This window comes from Pelobates fuscus, chromosome 5 (assembly GCF_036172605.1).
Source record: "Pelobates fuscus isolate aPelFus1 chromosome 5, aPelFus1.pri, whole genome shotgun sequence".
Classification (NCBI taxonomy): Eukaryota; Metazoa; Chordata; class Amphibia; order Anura; family Pelobatidae; genus Pelobates; species Pelobates fuscus.
The window spans coordinates 16445241-16464644 of record NC_086321.1 but is presented as its reverse complement, the minus strand read 5'-3'; the positions used below and the strand labels follow the sequence as shown (position 1 = coordinate 16464644).

The 19404-nt window shown below is 40.9% G+C and overlaps 2 protein-coding genes across 3 annotated transcripts in view; one reads left to right on the top strand and one right to left on the bottom strand.

The window, feature by feature from the left end:
- Positions 1 to 19404, top strand: part of IQGAP2 (IQ motif containing GTPase activating protein 2) — a 267127-nt gene that overhangs the window by 197863 nt on the left and 49860 nt on the right. For both annotated transcript variants that reach the window (XM_063453609.1, XM_063453608.1), the window contains 3 exons: positions 16181 to 16271; positions 17606 to 17773; positions 18721 to 18863. In XM_063453609.1, coding sequence (XP_063309679.1) covers positions 16181 to 16271; positions 17606 to 17773; positions 18721 to 18863 — 402 coding nt within the window. The remainder of the gene's footprint in view (positions 1 to 16180; positions 16272 to 17605; positions 17774 to 18720; positions 18864 to 19404) is intronic.
- F2RL2 (coagulation factor II thrombin receptor like 2) lies at positions 1295 to 3487 on the bottom strand. Its single transcript, XM_063453611.1, has 2 exons — positions 3270 to 3487; positions 1295 to 2778 (listed from the first exon to the last, which is right to left on the bottom strand). The coding sequence occupies exons 1-2, from the start codon at positions 3322 to 3324 to the stop codon at positions 1670 to 1672; spliced, it is 1164 nt and encodes a 387-aa protein (XP_063309681.1). The 5' UTR covers positions 3325 to 3487; the 3' UTR covers positions 1295 to 1669.

Genomic DNA, 19404 nt, shown 5'->3' with positions numbered 1-19404 from the left:
TTGTTTTACACTTTGGGAGAATATTTTCATCTTTAATTCTAAATGTGTTCCATTCACCAAGAAATTCTCAATTGGAAGAGGTTGGGAGGTATTTTAAATAGGTTTTTCGCCCAATCTATACATTTCCTGGCAGATCTGGATTTATTGAGTGTTTTTAATGCTCTCTCAAAAGTACATCAGTTTATATACAGCATACCAGATACTCGTTACGTGGACGCGCGTTACGTGGACGCGCGTTACGTGGACGTGCGTTACGTGGACGCGCGTTACGTGGACGCGCGTTACGTGGACGCTCGTTACATGGCCGCTCGTTACATGGCCGCTCGTTACATGGCCGCTCGTTACATGGCCGCTCGTTACATGGCCGCTCGTTACATGGCCGCTCGTTACATGGCCGCTCGTTGCATGGCCGCTCGTTGCATGGCCGCTCGTTGCATGGCCGCTCGTTGCATGGCCGCTCGTTGCATGGCCGCTCGTTACATGGCCGCTCGTTACGCGGACACTGTAAACACTTTAGGTGCAGTGCTTACAGTGTGTCTATGTATAGATAACACAGAAGTAAAAATCCTCCTTAGCAGAATTAAGAGGGGCCGGTCTTTAAATGCCTAAAAACTGGATTGAGACCCCTTAATCACTGCTATAACCTTCCTGTTTGTAAACTTCATTTCATTTTTTCTCTCAATATCCTTATTTTAGTGACAATGGGGTTGTAAATAAATCGTTTCCAAAGCACTCTGCACTGTTTGTTCCAACAAAAATGATAATAATGTTGGCAATTTTTTATCATATCAATGTGGCTATTATAACTACATATAGATATAGCATTACATTTAAGACTGGAATCTAGTGAATTAAAATGCGGTACCATCCCGCCTGGTTAGATATATTCCTGAGTGTTCCTATTTCATACTCCATTCTTACCCTTCAGTGAAGAAAACAAGATCATTTTGTAAATTACTTATAATATCCATGTATTGGTTTTACAATGATTTGAAATAAATAATATATATATAATATATAGCTCAAGACATTCATTAAGAAATATATCTTTTATTTTAAATGAAAAACAGATATTCAGTATATATACAATGTCCTAATGCATGTTAAATAGTTTCATATTATTAGCTGTTATTTTTTTTCAAGTTTATTGAATAGTATAGGGATTTTTAAAACCCCATAATCCTACTTATGGTTAAAAAAATAAATCTATACAAACATGCCCTAACTCAGGCATAGGCAACCTTCGACCCTTAGATGTTTTGGACTACACCTCCCATGATGCTTTGCTAGCATTATGGAGGATGTAGTCCACAACATCTGTAGTGCCGAAGGTTGCCTATCCCTGCACTAACTTATGTCCTATTATTTAACTGGGGTGTTTATATCCATTTATCCTGCCCTATTGTGTTTTATACCCCACCACCTATAGACTCTTAGCTTGAAGAGGACCCTGCTCAAACAAGCTATCATTCCTGTAAGTTGTCTTGTAATTGTCCTATTTATAGTTAAATCCCCCCTCTCATAATATTGTAACGCGCCACGGAATCTGTTGGTGCTATATAAATGGCAATAATAATAATAATTTATTGTTGAGGATAGATTGTATAAATGGCCAGTAGATGGTGCTCTTATACATATTTTGGAAATGTAAGCAAGAAAAATCCTTTGCTCATGCTGAGGAAGACAAAAGTTTCATATGTGTTTCGTTGGAGGGCTTAACCATGGTGACATAGTTCTTAGATGGGTTTGTTATCTTGGACATCAGGAAGTAGAGAAATGGATCGAGGCAGCTGTTTAAGCTGCTTAGACACAGAGCTGTAAGATAACAACCATACAGGTCATCATTGTTGGTGTAATGGTATCGTATTTGGTGAACAAGGAGAATAATATTACTCGGTGTAAAGCAAAAGGCAAATATGGCCAAGAGCAGAATAGTGATTTTAACGTAAATCAGCCTTGTCTTGTCGTGGACGGCCAGTGTCCTCATAATGGAGAAATAACAGAAAGTAACAACAAAAAATGGAATCAAAAATCCAAAGATCACAAGTGAGATAAAATAGTAGAATTGGAAGGCATCAGATGAAATGTCGTGGACATCATGGCAAGTTACAGTATCCGCGTACAAGTTGAACGTCTGTTTGACGGTGAAAAATGGAATCATAAATACGAGAACAATAATCCAGACTAGGGTACACAAAAGAAGGGTGTAGGCTTTTTTTGGTAAACTCCGGTAGATAAAAGGATGAACAATGGCAATGTAGCGGCTGATGCTAATACCCATGAGAAGGAGGATGGAGCAGTACATGTTGCCGTAGAACAGTATAGTCGTTATCCTGCACATAGCTTCTCCAAATATCCAGTTATTACCATTCAGGTGATAGGCTATCCTAAAAGGCAGCATGAGACAAAACAGCAAATCCGAAATGGCCAGGCTGGTATAAAATATAGCTGTACACACAGATCTGGCGTGATAAAAGAGCATCCACAGGATGATGGCATTTGATGGGACACCAATTAATACGACCACGATGTAGATTGATGGAATGAGTTTGGTGCTTACGGAGCTTCTTAAGAAGTCTATAGTAGAATTGTTGACTCTTGTTGAGAGTTTGTCTGTGATGTGTGACGAGCATTTCTGTACATTATGCGGGGTGGGCTCTGTCACGTTATAGAGTAAATGACTTGGAAGTGGTTGAAAATCTTGGGCAATATTTCCACGAAAGGTTCTTGATATATTTGTAGTCAGAGTTTCATTGCTCTCCAGTCTAGTATTTCTCCCTAAAAGGAATTTAACGTAAAATCAGTACACTGAGGCTGTATTATCCATTAGCAAAGTGGTATTTTCACGCTCACAGCATTTAATAATATTAACAGCCGTAGGGAGAGAGGTGGAACACAAGGAATTTAAAATTCAGTGCACATCCTGTATTCGCACATCCATTTATATAAAACAAATTGGCATTTTCAATTATTTTATTAAACTAGTTTCCTGCTGCCAACATTGCAGAATAACAAAATCTGTTAATAAAACACCAGAGTGGTTAATTCTGTAACTTAAAAAACCCAAACAAGCACAGAGACCTTGATAACAGAATGTGAGCGCATATACCATATTTATTTTCATAAATCTTCTCCCGATAAGCTCTCTAGGTTTACTTTTTGTGCATACTTCACGTTTTTTAAGACCATTTTTTTGTTCTGAATTTTTCCTGTAATCTACGATGATCTAAACGTTGCAGTTACTTTCCAAAACATTGGATTGTACTCACCTCTCAGGCCACCAGCTCTGGCACACAGAAGGAGCAAGGTCAGAAAAGTTCTCATGTTTCCGCTTTTTTTCGGTTGAGCTCATGCAGAAATGTTTTCGGAAGTTGGGAAGATTCCTCTGTACTCAATGTCCAAACGGTTCGAACCCCTCTTCCTCTCTCTACACTCCATTTGTCTGCTCTCAACACAGCACTGCTGGCAAAGTGAAGGACTGGGCTCTGTGAAAAGTTTTATGTAGAAGGAGTGACTCACGAGAACACGCATGACTCTACAGGACTGCATTCTATACACTTCAACCTTAACCATTACCTGACCAGGCTTCGTTTTAACTTTCTGGGTTAGCTAGAGGCTGCACTCTGCATTGCTAAGTCGTGCACTTTTAACAGCTCAGGAATTTAAAAAGGTTTATTTTATTTCTGACTTTACTTTTTTTAATTAAATTAACAAACCTTAGTTTTTTTTCTTTTTCTTTATTTATTTTAGTAAATATGTTATTTTTTTTGATGTGTTAACGTGAAATTAATGTTTTTGTTTTTTTCTAGTTTCTTACCCACGTCTTAACTCCATTATTTCATTATCTCTCCAAACTAAGACATACTGTGTACGCGATCGACCCTCTCTCCAGAGGGATGACAGTTATTATTGGCACTTGAGTTAATCGTTAGATTAGAAAATGTGAGATCATTTTCTTTTGTACCTTTGTTCAATTATATATGATAGTTGTTTATTCTCTTCTCCTTTAATTTCTTTTTGTGACATTTCTTCTACATCTTTTTTTTTAATTTTCTCACTCATTTCCTGGCCTTTTCCCGTAACAAACCGTTCATTTCCTCTCCTACCCTTCTAGTAAGTCGTTATTGCATCCAACGCCATCATCAGCAGAAATGATAGCATTGCTTGATGTGACCGGAACGATTGTGTGTTGAGTTCTAAAGTAGGGATTTCTGTTTCAGGTTTTACGTTTTTTTAAAAAAGGTGCAGCTCAATTACATTCGGAGTGATTACGATTCAAAGTCTGATTACAGGGACAAGAATGTTGCTGAACAACTTTTAACTTTATTGTCCAAATCGGCACTAGTTAACCACTTCAAGATAAGGCATTGAACAACTCCTGTGATTTTGTGACTGCCTTCGTAGTCCACCTATCAAGAATAGTTTAAATATATATATATTTATTTATTTTTTTGAAAATGCCATGCAAAACATTTTTAAATGTAATGGATCTTGAGGTTAAATCGGGTCTATTCAGACAAAGTATAGATACTATCTACAGTAAGTCATAAAGGTCCCGGTGGTACGTCATTTAGGGATTTTCCAATGTTGTTACAGTGGGGATATTAACATTAGGACCCTGGGAGGGGTGGAGTGTGAGAATTCTACCTGAATTATCAAAGTTATGTGTCCATGTAAGCGCACTATGGGGAAATAATCGCTCTGTACCTTCTGAGCTGTAACGCTCCTTACATGGAAGACACCCTCTAAATGTAGCTGTGCGCCCTATACTTTTATGTAAATGCAGCTAAAGTTTTGTGTTTGGGTTATTTGTTAAATGCCAACATATTAAATCCGAATGCAAGAGTGTGGCTAAAATAGTGAGGCTATTATACTGGAGTTGGAACATTGGCTCGGATCAGTTATTTTAGTCTCACTTTAACCATTCAGATTTAATTTTCTAAAATTCAGAATTTAGTGATTAACCATGTGCTGTAATGTAAATTCTAGACTGACCATCAGCACAATGTGAGCGATCTGCTCTACCTAGAGTGTTTTAATTCTCTACAGGAAACACGTCCATTCATTGAATAGCACTGTGGCCTATTATTTACTACTGTGCCCTTTGCTCCAGTTCAGAAATCACATGCAGAGATAGAATAAGCTCCAGGTAACTACTGTCTGCTACAAAACTCAGGCCAAAAGCAATGCACAGAATACATCCGTCAAATTCTATATGTAAGCTGCTATACAAATAATGTACTTAAACTCTGTCCGTCCGTAGTGGAAACTTTGTTACTTGAAAAGTAAAATGTTTAATATACTAAGATACTTTAAAGCCACCATTATTCATACATATATATATATTTTTATTATTTTCTTTAGACTTACTGTGTCACAGCCAGCACATTAATGCTCTGAAAGCTATTTATTTTAACTTCAAAACTGCACATGTATGAAACAAACCCTGTACCCTAAGAACCAACTCAGATTATTTGTAATAAGACGGACAGCCCCAACAAATCTGCCGGTGTTTTAACCTATAACTGTATTATTTGTGCATGACGATAAAATTCGATTCGGCCGCATCAGTTATTCTGAAAACACTTTTGGTCGGCTAGTCTGAAACTTGTCTATGTGGCGTCTTGGGAAAATGGAGCAGTGTACTTCAAAATCTAAATATTCTGTGTATATTTTACAGTACACTGAAGCATTTACCTGCCATTTGGTTCACATATAAAGAGAGAAAAAGCAACCAGCATAAAATCAACTTTAGGTGGCTATCCCCTAACCAGCAAACATCTTTTTTTCCCCCATTTTTTTTTTGTATCACATGTAGAATTCTAAATCATGAAACAAATGAAACCGTTCGTCCATGGCCCGTTTCGGTTGTTTTGTGATTCACCAATATGGCAATTCAGAATTACTGAATTTGTACAACCCGCCGATTGCTCAAAATGCAGAAAAAATTGCAATTTGCTCTAAACTGAATACACACGTGTAATAACCTTCCAGTTTGTTCCTGAATACGAATGTCTTACAAGGAGTGGAGATAATTGCAATCTATTGGTGATTATCTGGTGATTAGCCTTCCAGCTGAAGTGGTAGAGGTTAACACAGTAAAGGAGTTTAAGCATGCGTGGGATAGGCATAAGACTATCCTAACCATAAGATAAGGCCAGGGACTAATGAAAGTATTTAGAAAATTGGGCAGACTTGGGATTCATGGCACCTATTCAAGGATTGATTTTTGTTTAATTAATGCTAGTATAATTCCCAGATTTTACTATTAACATGACGTAAAGTCATGATTTTATTAATGACACGGAGGCGAGTATTATGCTATCTCTTTCTTACTTTATTCCTCAGCAGCAAAGAGAAATATAACTGAAAGAGAAAATATGTAGAATATGAACAATATATAACAGATACAACCATATCTGCCTAGTAACAGGGCAGCCAATCAGTCTCTAGGAACAGTCCATAAATCTCTATCCTTGTACTTCCACTTCCTCTTCTTTGCCTTCTGAACCGAAGACCCAAACCGAAACATCCATATCAGCAACGAGTAACTTTCAAACTGGTAATTTCCACAAAACGAAATCAAGCTGTAAAACAAAGAAATATGTGGTGAACTCCAAACTTAGGATCTGAGTGTAACATATCGTATACATAATACCTGTACTTAACGAGCGTCCTAGTTAGAATAGTATGAATATATGTCACACCCTACAAGAATCATGCACTCAATACAAGTAAACCATATGTACTCACCGTGAGAGAAGATCACCCCGATTGAAGCATAATTGTAAACTTACCCCAGAGGCACGGGTGGGTGGGAATAATACTCGCCTCCGTGTCATTAATAAAATCATGACTTTACGTCATGTTAATAGTAAAATCTGGGAATTTTATTAATGACACGGAGGCTCCTATTATGCTAGTTTAAAGCTGAGCTACAACCAACGAAGAAACATGTTCAATCGGGCGGAAATAGAAATCACGGAATGTAGATTCCTTAGACCAGTCCGCCGCTTTCAAGATATCGTCCAGGCGACATCCCATCGTAGAAGCCTTCGATGCCATGGCACCCCTAACCGAATGAGCCGAAAAAAATCGAAGTATCAATTCCTGCAGCGGAAAGGAGACCCTTAACCCATCGGGCTAACGTAGTCGAGGAGACTGGTAGGAACCGTGCCTTGAAGGAAATAAATAGTGGAGGCAAGTCCGTAGACCTCAACTGTCGAGTATGAGCCAAATACGCCTGGAGACAAGCCACAGGACATAAAGCAGGTCTGACGGAGCATCTAGGGTAGTCCACCGACTTGGAAGCCGACTTAGTCCTCCTTGAGATATTAAATGAAATACCTTCGGGGGTGAACGAAATCGCGTTCCAATCCAGAGCCCTGACGTCCGATACTCTTTTGCACGAAAGCAGGCACAGAAGCATGACCAGTTTCCATGACAGCTGTTTGAGAGTCAGGTCTTCATTACAGGGCCAGGATTCCAAGAAATCAAGGACAACATTAACATCCCAAAATGATGCGTATCTAGAGCTTGGAGGTCTGGCGAAACAGATACCCTTCAGCAATCGGCACACAACAGGATGTTGTCCAATCGGAGATCCATCTATCCCTCTATGTCTGGCCGAGATGGCCGATCTATAAACATTAAGGGTACGATAGGCCAAACCCGAATCGAAACGTTCAGTCAGGAAACTGAGCAGTGCAGTTAGAGGAGCAGAAAGTGGATCCAGCAATCTTCCCAAGCACCAGCTAGACCACACGCGCCATGCGGACTTGTAAGCCTGTCTGGTACCTGGTGCCCAGGCATTCTCCAAGAGTCGAGCAGTCACCTGCAAAACGTCCGCGACACACCAGGGTCCCCTGAGATCAGCCAAGCCATGAGTTGGAGCAAGTTCTGATCCACCAATTTGTGCAAGTTCCCATCCGGATCCAGAAGCACATCTGGCCTCATTTTGATCATCCGTGGGAAGTCTATGGCCATTTCCAGGAGACGGGGAAACCACGGTTGAGATTGCCAGAGGGGAACTACTAGTACTATCGTGCAATCCTGTCTGGTCGAGTACGTCAGCGTCCGGGATATCAGGTTGAATGGTGGGAACGCAAAGTGGCGTCCTTGCGGCCACGTCTGTAAGAACGCGTCTACCGCCGCGGCTGCTGGGTCCGGCCTCCAACTGAAGTACTGGGGCAGTTGGGAGTTCAGTCTGGAAGTGAATAAATACATGTGTAGTGGACCCCATAGCCGATCTATCCTTTGAAAGGTCGAGGATAGCAAATGCCAATCTCCTGAATCTCTCAGGTAGCGCGAATTCCAATCCGCCCACTCGTTGTCCAGCCCCGGAATGTGTTCGGCTGTAACCGATATAGCGTTGTGGAGGCAAAACTGTCAGAAGTCCCTTGCCAGGTTCGCCAGCTGCTTCGATTTCGTACCACCCAGGTGGTTTATGTACCTGACCGCGGACACATTGTCCATGCGTAGGAGTACGCAGCAATTCCCTTGAGTCGGAGATAGACTCCGAATGGCGAACGAACCTGCTAGAAGTTCCAGGCAATTTATGTGTAAATTCGACTCGACTCCACCGGTGGAGACACTGCCACATCGAGCGCCCCAACCGTGTAGGCTTGCGTCCGACTCTATAATCATGTCCGGCGCGGAGCCGAAGATGGCCCGGCCGTTCCAGGCTTCCATGTGGTCCAACCACCACTGTAGCTCGTCTCTGGAGTCGTCGTCTAGGGTCAATTCACTCTCGTACGAGCCCCCGGATCGAAGATGGGACCCTTTCAGACGTTGTAGGGCCCGATAGTGTAATGGGCCTGGGAAAATCGCCTGAATTGACGAGGCCAAGAGGCCGATCACTCTCGCCAGTTGGCGGACGGAGAGAGAGGTGGCTCGTAGTGCACGCCTTATCTCCTTCTTCATCGACCGAAGTTTGGTCTCCGGTAGGAACAGAAACTGGGTGACTGAATCGACTTCGAAGCCCAGGAATTCTATCCTCTGTACCGGTTCCACAATGGATTTTTCCCAATTCACGAGGAAGCCTAGGCCTTCCAAGAGGCCTTCCAAGAGGTTCACCGTCCACCGTCCATCCCAGGTGTCTGAGAAGTTGGTCGGGGGACATACTGATTATGTCTTCGTCCCCCGACCAACTTCTCAGACATAATCAGTATGTCGCCCAAGTAAATAATCATGCGGACCCCCCGAGCTCTGAGGAAAGCCACCACGGGCTTCATCACTTTGGTGAAACCACCATGGAGCTGAAGATAGACCGAACGGCAGACAGGTAAACCGCCATCGATGACCTCGCCACGTAAAGTGCAATAAGTCCCAGTGCTCTTTTGCCATGGGTATAGTCAAGTAGGCATCTTTGAGGTCCAATTTGACCATCCAGTCTCCCTGATGGAGCAGGTCTCGGAGGCAGTGAGCGCCTTCCATCTTGAAGTGATGGTAACGGAGGAAAAAGTTGAGGTGTTTGAGGTTTATCACCGGGCGGACACCTCCGCCTTTCTTGGGGACGAGAAATAAGTTGTTCAGAAACCCTGGGTGATCGTAGGGGATTTCTTGGATGGCTCGTTTGGCATACAATTCCGCGATCTCCGCGGTAATTAGCTCGGACTGCTCGTCCGGCAGTCTCAGTTCCTGTGGGATAAAAGTTTGGACAGGGGGAGATAACAAATCCAGGCGGAAACCCCTGACCGTATCCAGAACCCATACATCTGTGGTAATCATACCCCACATATCTAGAAATAGCGCTAGTCTGCCCCCCACATTTGCCCTGCAAAACATATGTTTTGGGGTACTCACCGTAAGGGCGTCTGTATGAGGGTTGTCCACGACCTCCTCGACTTTACCACAGTCTCCCACGTGAGGGAAAAAAGGGCGTTGGTTTATACTCTTGGTAGGTTTGGGGGGGCGGAAAAGGAACCTCTGTGAGTCCGCGAGGGACCTCTAGCTCCACGGCCGGGCGGACGGCTCCTATACCTCCCGGCCCCATGTAAAACCTTAGGGCCAAAAACCCGTTTCAGGTTTGATTGGGCCTTATCAAGAGCGGTGAAGGTACGCACAAAGGAGCCCAAATCTTTGACAAAACACTCTCCAAAGAGCATACCTTTGGCCGAGGCACCCGGCTCCTTCACAGCAAGGTTTACTAACTTAGGCTCAATTTTGAGCAGAATGCGGCGTTCAGCCGACATAGCTGTATTCGCATTGCCGAGGAGGCAATCGAATTCGATGGGTTTAGTTCCAGCCTTAGCTGCCTCCAAAAGCTCATAGAGCTTGGCAGCGGGGCCCAGGGTGTCCAGGATCTTGTCCTGGCAATTATGTAGTGAAAATTCCAGCCCCTTCCTGGGTTTCCAACCCGTTTTTGCCAGGAACTGGGAGATCTGAGGGTCAACCTCTGGCGTCTTGCTCGCCGCATCAGGCACGGAAGGCCTCGGGCACTCGGCCCTCAATTTACTGCGCCCCTTTTTGGAGAGAGGGGTATGCATACGAAGTGCCAGGTAACTGGCAATGTGCACGGGCGGTCCCATTCCGCCGAGCGAGGATGGCGAAGGTCATCTGGATCGAACAGGGGGTAACCCTGAGGATCACAGATGTCTTGCCCCTCACCCGGAGGAAGCGCCGAAGCGTCAAACTCCGCCTCATCGCCGGAGCCCCCTTCCTCATAGGAGGCAAAGTCAGGGGGGTCCGAATCTGACTCTCCAGTCTGATCGGTATCCGATCCATCATCACGGGCACGCGCCCGTTTCCATTTTCTGGCCGATTTTGCCCGGCCAGCGGCTCTTTTGCACGGAAACGCGCCATCTTGGACGGCCATAGGCGCGTCAGTCAGGGCAGGTAACACCTGCGTCACATCTGGAGAGACATGTTTAAATTTTGCCTGAGCCTTGCGACCCGCCTGAGTCTGAACAGCAGGCATGGGAGCAGGCAACATGGCTGGGGCCAAGGGCTGTGTCAGTGCCTGTTGAATAGTGTGAGAGAGGGACGAGGACACGGTCCCCATGGCCGAAGCCAGAGCCCTCTGCATAGTAGAATCAATAAGGGCCCGGAACTCCTGTGAGGGAGTGAGGCCCATGTCCCCTGCGGTAGGGGTCTGAGAGGGGTCCATAATTGGGTAACTGGGGCTACCAGAACCCTCACCTCCAGCCTGCATAATGCGCAGAGCAGAAATAAAAAATGTATGTACTGCACCTTTAAATACTAATCAGGCACAGAGTACCCAAAGCAATACTGAGCAGTAACAGGAAATGCAATACTGAGCAGTAATAGGAGACACAAGCAAGCTAACAGTAAAGGGTTGATTAACCCACAATGAAAATACCTGTACAAATAAACACAATTAACGAGGGAGAGGTATAGGGAGCCGACTGTTGAAAACGCTGTCCAGCTCTCGTGTGATGAGGCCAGAAGATGGCCGCCGTGAGCAGAGCGCGCCGCGCTGCCTCTAAGCTCCTCCCCTGCCAATGGCCGGGGAGCGTGTGAGGTACACGCGGGCGGGGACTCCCTCGCACCAGCGGGTGCGAGGAGAAAGCGAAAACGGTTCAGCAATAAACGCGGCCGCACATGCGACCGCAAGGGGAGAGGGAAGGGAGCTCAGGAGTACAAAACTCCGGTCTAAATCTCCCCTGCTAGCCGCGAACCCTGTCTGGTTGAGTGAGAAAGCAAAGCAGACAGGGGAAACGGCGGGAAAAGCGCAGGGGAGGCAACAGCAACCAAAACACTCAGAAATCAGGAGAAATAAAACGCAAGTATATAGCAAAACGAACAGGATAAAATCAACAATAATTAGGCATTATAAAAAACAGGGTATATAACCCTATCAGATACAAGTCATGCACACTAAGTAGGAGTGAAAATAATACTTAGCTGGTCTGAGGACAGCAGCAAAGAAAGAGGAAGTGGAAGTACAAGGATAGAGATTTATGGACTGTTCCTAGAGACTGATTGGCTGCCCTGTTACTAGGCAGATATGGTTGTACCTGTTATATATTGTTCATATTCTACATATTTTCTCTTTCAGTTATATTTCTCTTTGCTGCTGAGGAATAAAGTAAGAAAGAGATAGCATAATAGGAGCCTCCGTGTCATTAATAAAATTCCTCTTTTTAATTCTATTAATATTAAGGAAAACCCATGGTCAGATCATAGTTTTGTCTTATTTGATCTTGGCAATCCACCCCCTCAGTCATATTCCACCTGGCATCTAAATGATGCTCTAATTAAAGACGGCAACAACCGGGAAGAATTGACCAAGTTATTAGAATATTTCTGGGCCGAAAATAATCCGGTAGACACTTCCCCTTTGACAAATTGGTGTACACACAAATCTGTCATGAGGGGTTATATAATTAAATTAGGCCATACAGTTAAGAAAAAACTTGGTAAAAGTCTGACTGATTTATATATTGAATTGTATGCATGCTCAAGCCAAAACAAAGAGCATTCTACAATGGATCTAAGAACTCTTTTAAAAGATTTGCAAAAACAAATAAACTTAAAAGAGGAAGAAAAAACAAAGATAAATAAATTAAAGTTCAACAATTATCAAACGGGCAATAGAGCCAAAAAAAATGTAACTAATAGACTACGAAACCAATGTGCTAAAAATAGGGTAGAAAAACTTGTGGTCGGTCAAATTGTTTATTCTACTCCATCTCAAATAGGACAAAAATTTAACCAGTTTTAAAATGATTTATATAATTTAAAATAGAGTCCAAACTTAACGGACATTCAAAATTATTTATCTAACTCATTAATGCCGAAAGTCTCACCCCAAGATTTGTTATCATTAAATAAAAAAATTCTTCTGAAGAAGTTCGATTTCAAATCGACAGATTACCTGTAAACAAAACCCCGGGCCCTGATGGGTTTACTAATTTATGTTATAAATACATGAAGTCCCAATTATTAAATCCTTTAACTGAAATGTTTAATCATGTCGCAGTAAATAATTCAATCCCAAAGGAACTAATGCAAGCAAATCTCGTCCCTACTTTAAAGTCGGAGAAAGATAGTACTGCCCGAGAAATTATAGACTGATTGCGCTAATTAATACCGATATGAAAATATATTCAGCCATTATAGCCGAGAGAATAAAAACGGTTATATCAAAACTTATACACTCAGACCAAATCGGGTTTATCCTGGGACGATGGGCATCTAATAATACCTGTAGGTTGATTGATATTATAGACACTGCCAAAATACATAGGGTTTCCCTCCTGGCCCTGTCTTTAGACACGGAAAAAGCATTTGACAGGGTCGGGTGGGGTTATTTAGATGAAGTCCTTAAGGCTTTTGGTTTTAAAGGATAGATCCATGGGGCAATTTTAGCCCTGTATTCCGTCCCCTCGGCAAGGACGGTGGGCCCAAATATTACCGCAGATTGGTTCGACCTTAAGAACGGTACCAGGCAGGGGTGCCCTTTGTCTCCCCTACTGTATATTTTATTTCCTGAGCCACTCGCGGTTAATATTAGAAACAACCAATTAATTAAGGGGGTCTTTACGAATTTAAGAGACATTAAAATCTCATTATATGCGGACGACACTCTACTTACCCTTACATCTCCGGAAGATTCAATTGGGCCATTAATGGATGAAATAGAAAAATACTACAAAAATTCTAATTTTAAGTTAAACATTACTAAATCTATTGTTTTAACTAGTAACTTGTCTCCAGCTCAGGTCGATAGTTTATCTAAAAAATTTAAATTTATTTGGACAGACCGGGAAATAAATTACTTGGGTTTAATTTTTCCACCTAATGTCCCTTGCATAATCGAGAGGAATGTTATGACTCTAATGAAAGATATGAATCAGAATTTTAAAAAATTGAAAAATTTAGAAACCGCGTGACTAGGCAAGATCAATATTATAAACTCTTTTTTTCTATTTTACCGAAGTGGCTATATCTATTCTCTATGGTCCCACTTAACATTTCCAGGTCTTGGTTGGCAATGATCCAATCAAGTATCAACAATTTTATATAGAAAAATAAAAAAACCTAGAATTAGTCAAAACATTCTCTCGAAAAAGTTATCCCAGGGAGGCTTAAGTTTCCCAAACATTACTCATCTTTATTATGCTAATATCATCCGACATATATATATACCTTACAAGAGCCTCAGTTCACTCTTGAACCATGGTATATCATTGAATCTGAAGCTGTTTATTATCCTAGTCTCCACCGTTATATGTGGATGGATCTGGGGAAGATCCTTAGGGAATCTCCCAATTGCCTAACCACTCTGGCCCAGTCTTTAGAGGTATGGGCAGAAATTAAAAAAATATTGGGTTTTGCAAAATTAATTCCTAGAACTTGCAAACTTAATACACTGGAATATATTATAGAAGACCTCTCACTAAGACACTGGGCTAACAATGAGTTATTAATTATATCCAACATTATGCAAAGTGACAATGTTTTGCCCTTCCAACAAATTGTAGACAACCTACATATTCCGCCCAGAGAAGTATTTACTTATCTTCGTATCAAACACTTTATACAGAAATTTGTTCTTAAATCCACCTTGCCCAGAACAAAAAATATAGAAGCAATATTCTCTTACTGTACAGTTTCCAAGGTAATCTCTGTCGCTAATTCGCTCTTTGAGGATTACTCAATGTAAATTGTAATACTTGGGAAAAGGAATTAAAGTTAACAATTTCCCCAAAAGAATGGTTTTCCTCTTTAATCTCTGTAAACAAATCTGTACACTGTCTAAACTTGACCGAGTGTCACTTTAAAGTCCTACGTAGATGGTACTATACTCCGACAAGTTTAGCCAAAATGTATAATACTCAAGACTCTACTTGCTGGAGATGTGGCTCTTACTCCGGTACATATATTCATATATGGTGAACCTGTCCAGTAGTTAAGCCACTATGGACTTGGGCTTTTAACATCTTTTCCAAATTATCATTAAATAAAATTTTTTAAAAATCCCGCCTCGGCCCTTTTACATCTAAACTTGCAACTCAAGTCACGTAAATATACTTGTTTGGCAACTCACTGCTTTGTCGCAGTCAAAATCATTATCGCTAGACAGTGGAAATCCTCTAACCCATTTCAGATTATGTATTTGATTAATCAAATCATATTTCAAATTACAATGGAAAGAGATATTACAAACAATTGCATAGGTTTGTCAAAAAAAAATAAAAGATCGGTATATTGACTGGCTTCAAAAACTCTCTTAATAAAGAGCTATAATATTTTATGGTCATGGTGTTAAAGTAGTGGGTGTTGATAGTTATTTGTTTATAAGCTGGCTTCACAATGTCTTGTGACATTCTCATATATGTATTCTCCTGCAAAAACTCTAGGTGAAGGGTCATTTAAAAAAATAAATAAATAAGAAAATCGGGCAGACTAGATGGCCCGAATGGTTCTTATCTGCCGTCACATTCTATGTTTCTGTGTGACTGCATGGAAGTAGTTTGAAGGTTGTTGATGGTTTTAGGGTGTTTCCTGACCACAGTGTCAGCCAGCATTGGAGGCCCTTACATTGTCCAAAGAGAGGTTTATCGCAATGGGGGTAATTTAGCACAGTGTCGGCAACACTTGCAACCGATGCAATAGATTTCTGAATATTTCTGTTGAAAAAAGTGGCAGAGTTTTCCCCTGTTATAAATTTTGAAATGGAAATTTCAATGAAAATTGTCAGAATTTACTTTGAAGAAAATAAGCACTTTTCAATCAAAATGGAAAATCTCCTCCAGTGACTTTGCTGCACTTTGTAGGATATTGCCATCACTCAGGAATTCCTTCCTATCACTTGTCTTGTTCTTCTACCTGGTTCTTACTTGGGATATTAGTCATTGCAGCATAAACAATGGAGTCCTGTAATGCCAGTAGAGAGTCCGCATTAACCTATGTCGTTGCCCAATGGCAAATTGTGTTGCATTGTAATGAGTGTGTATCACTGGGGATTTTTGACAGGATTGTACAGACATGAAGGGATTTAAAAAAAAACCAAAAGGAAATAACTAATGGAACATATGATTTGCAATGAATATAATTCTGAGATGTGATTTTAAAATTTTCAGAGTCTGGAAAAATTGTCAGTTGAATACCATTCCCTTGGTCAAAATGAAAAAAGACCAAATGCTTTCTGTGTAAAATTCTACATATTGTTTGTGAATGTTTTCCATACGACATACTTTTGTTTCCATTCCAGGATTCGAATGATGAAGCTGCAGCTCTTTGGCTAGACGAAATACAGAAAGGCATTCTCCGAGCGAACCAGGACACAGAAGATGCTCACAAACGTATGTGAACCGGAACCCTCTTCTATTTTGTATCGGTTTAGACAAACTAACTCCATGGATTGATTGTCTTCAGCTTGAATCCCTCTAGATTAAAGAATAGTTTGTTAAGGTTTTTGATATCGAACTAGAAAGCAAGTCATTTCAGTTCAATGTTTCTAGATGTTTTTCCCATTGAAGAAGAGTAGTCTGGTAAATTGTGGGACTATTGAGCCACAACACGTACATTTATTAAGAAAATAACGAAGTGTCTCTCCAAAAAAAAAAAAAAACACAAACAATGTAACCAAATAATAAAAAATATACAAAATATCCCAATGCTGGGCAACACTTTAGCAGCTCAATAATGCAGAAAATTAACTATACCTCTCCATGATAGAAAACGAAAAGGGAAGGACAAGAAGGGAAAAGGAGATTTTTACTTATTCACTTCCAAATAAAGTAATCTGATATCTCCATGAAAATGTGTTTTTGGCTTAAAAGGGACACTATAATCACCAAATCAACTTTTGATATATATCATGTCCCTGAAATCTCATTGATCAATTCTCGGCCATTTAGGTGTTAAATTACTTTTACACAGCACTAGTCACACCTCCCCGCATGTCACTTACATAGCCTTCCTAAACACTTCCTGTAAAGCGTGGTCTAATGTTTATACTTCCTTTATTGGAAAATTCTGTTTAATTATGGATTTCTTATCTTCTGCTATGTTAATAGTCTTCTAGACCCTGCAGGATCTCCTGTATGTGATCAAAGTTAAATTTACAGAGCAGGATATAAACACTTTTAAAGTAAGTTACATCTGATTGAAAATGAAACCTTTTTGTTTTCATGCAGGGTGTGTCAGTCACTGCCAGGGGAGGTGTGGCTAGGGCTTCATAAACTGGAGCAAAGGTGATTGAGCAAAAGGAATGTCAGAGGCATGATCTATTCCCCAAAACTGCTGCATTAAGCTAAAGTTGTTTTGGTGACTATAGTGTCCCTGTAATTTTCATAATTCTACATAGGAATTTGCTAAATCAGTTCCCCAGATATCTCTGTTCTTGCTCCAGAAGAATACACATGGTTGTGCTATCTGAAATGAACTGATCTATCTGCCATGCAGGCAGTTTACACAAACTGTATGTAGAGGTAGGTGGACGTGGACCTCATAACACTGTCCCTTTTCTGAGAACATAGGTTCAACCTGGAATTCGATAGCCACCCACCAGATCCAGAGCGTATAGTCCAGCTATAGACAATATTTGGTCATTTCATTATTGTCACTATGACCTTAAATATTTACAATGGTTATTTGTCTATGAAATAACATGGCTCATTATGTTTGTGTTTAGTGTCAGGTGGTGTAGCAGAAATTAACTTGGCTCTGGAAAAGAATGAAGTGCAGAGTACCCTATTGGCCTTGCAGTCTTCTAAGACGGGACTAAAAGGAGTGCTTCCTGAGTGTTCCGAAACGTATCACAACAAGCTTTCTGAAGCCAAGCAGAAAAAGACTGGTGAAGGTAATGCTGTACATTAAACATCTAGGATGCTTTTTTTTAACTTTTATATATACATTTTAAACCAGAGTTTTCACAAAGTCAGGGAGACTACTGATGCAGTAATATTCAGTAATCAATATATCTTTTCTATTTAAATCAAACTTTTGATCACAGTGTGTCTGGGGCTAATTTCTGGTTGTATAGGTATAATTAACCATAATATACAAAGCTGTATTCCTGGCACTACCGATCCCTCTGCCTTCCCCCTTCCTTGCACCCTTCCTCCCCGGTAAATAAATGGTTAAAACCCCTTTACTTACCTTATCTCAGCGCCGATGTCCCTCAAAGCTGGGTCAAAGCTCCGCCCCCTCCTCCGCCCCGAGACAAGTTGTGTCTAATGTGCATGGGCAGAAAATGCCACGTGCACATTAGACCTCCACATAGTAAGGCATTGAATTAATTATTTCCTATGGTGAAAAATCTGACGCTGGAGGTCCTCATGCATTGCCTGAGGACGTCCAGCGTCAGATAACGGACCATAAGTCCGTTATAATTCCGGATGCGCCCCTAGTGGCTGTCTGGTAGACAGGCACTAGAGTCAAACTTAGAGCTGCAATGTAAACATTGCAGTTAGGTCTTTATTTGTTGTCCTTTTTAATTAATTTATGTTGTTTCCACTTAGGCATTTTTTCTTTACAAATGAGACGTGTGTAGTTTGTTTCTGTATTTAATTGTATTGTTTGTTTCACAACCTAAAGTATGAATTTCTATATCAATCGGTTTCATATTTGTTTTTTGTACTGTAGAATTCATTTTAATACAGTTTCCAAATTCTCTTTTACCATTGTCTTTAGAAGACCGAACTTGTCAATCTAGCAGCTACTTTTTATATCTTGTTGTTGGTTGTACAGTATTTATGTATCTGATCTCTAAATATAATGGATAAATCGACGTTCGTGTCTCTGCAGGAACCGAGGAGAGTTCTTGGATGAAGTTAAGACTAAAAGATAACTACTACTATTTTTACAATTTTGAAACTGAAGAAGGAAGCTGGGCTGAGCCAGAAGGGATCACTACAAAGAGTTCTTGGCTTACTCGGGAAGAAATTCAGGTTTGTGCTTAGACATGGCGATGAAACCTAATATGTCACTGTGACCTACACTGGAAATCATTAATTCATCCCAAAAATCAGTGCTATGCTAAGACCATTAGACCACAAAATGCCTGGGAGAAAGGTTTATAAAGTTTAGTTGAGTATTACTAAGCAAGAAAGTACAACATCTTTAATTGTTTTATTACACACAAGTTGTTTAAAGAAAACAGATTTGTTCTACTAAAGAGAGAAATGTATGTCAAAAATGTATCTAAATAAAAAAAAAAGGTTTTACATTACATAAATTACACAAAATATGTGTTCTCCTTTAAAGCTATTTATATGCAAAATTAAATAGTTGTCCAGGCACTCTAGGTAATAGCAACATTTCTGTCAGGATTGCAAGCTGATCCAGCACGCAGTACTGTGTCACACCTAGAACTAAGGATAATGTATTACCGGATCTTAGAATGGCCGGAAGTAACATCTCCAAGAATAGTCAAAATACTTGCCGAGGTCAGGGACACAGAATCAGACACAAAGATGAGGGAAAGCCAAA

Excerpts from the sequence above, each read along its gene's own strand:
- F2RL2 (XM_063453611.1), bottom strand. The coding sequence starts at position 3,324 with ATGAGAACTTTTCTGACCTTGCTCCTTCTGTGTGCCAGAGCTGGTGGC. Across the intron at positions 2,779-3,269 it reads CAGAGCTGGTGGCCTGAGAG|GGAGAAATACTAGACTGGAG; the intron begins GTGAGTACAATC and ends AATTCCTTTTAG.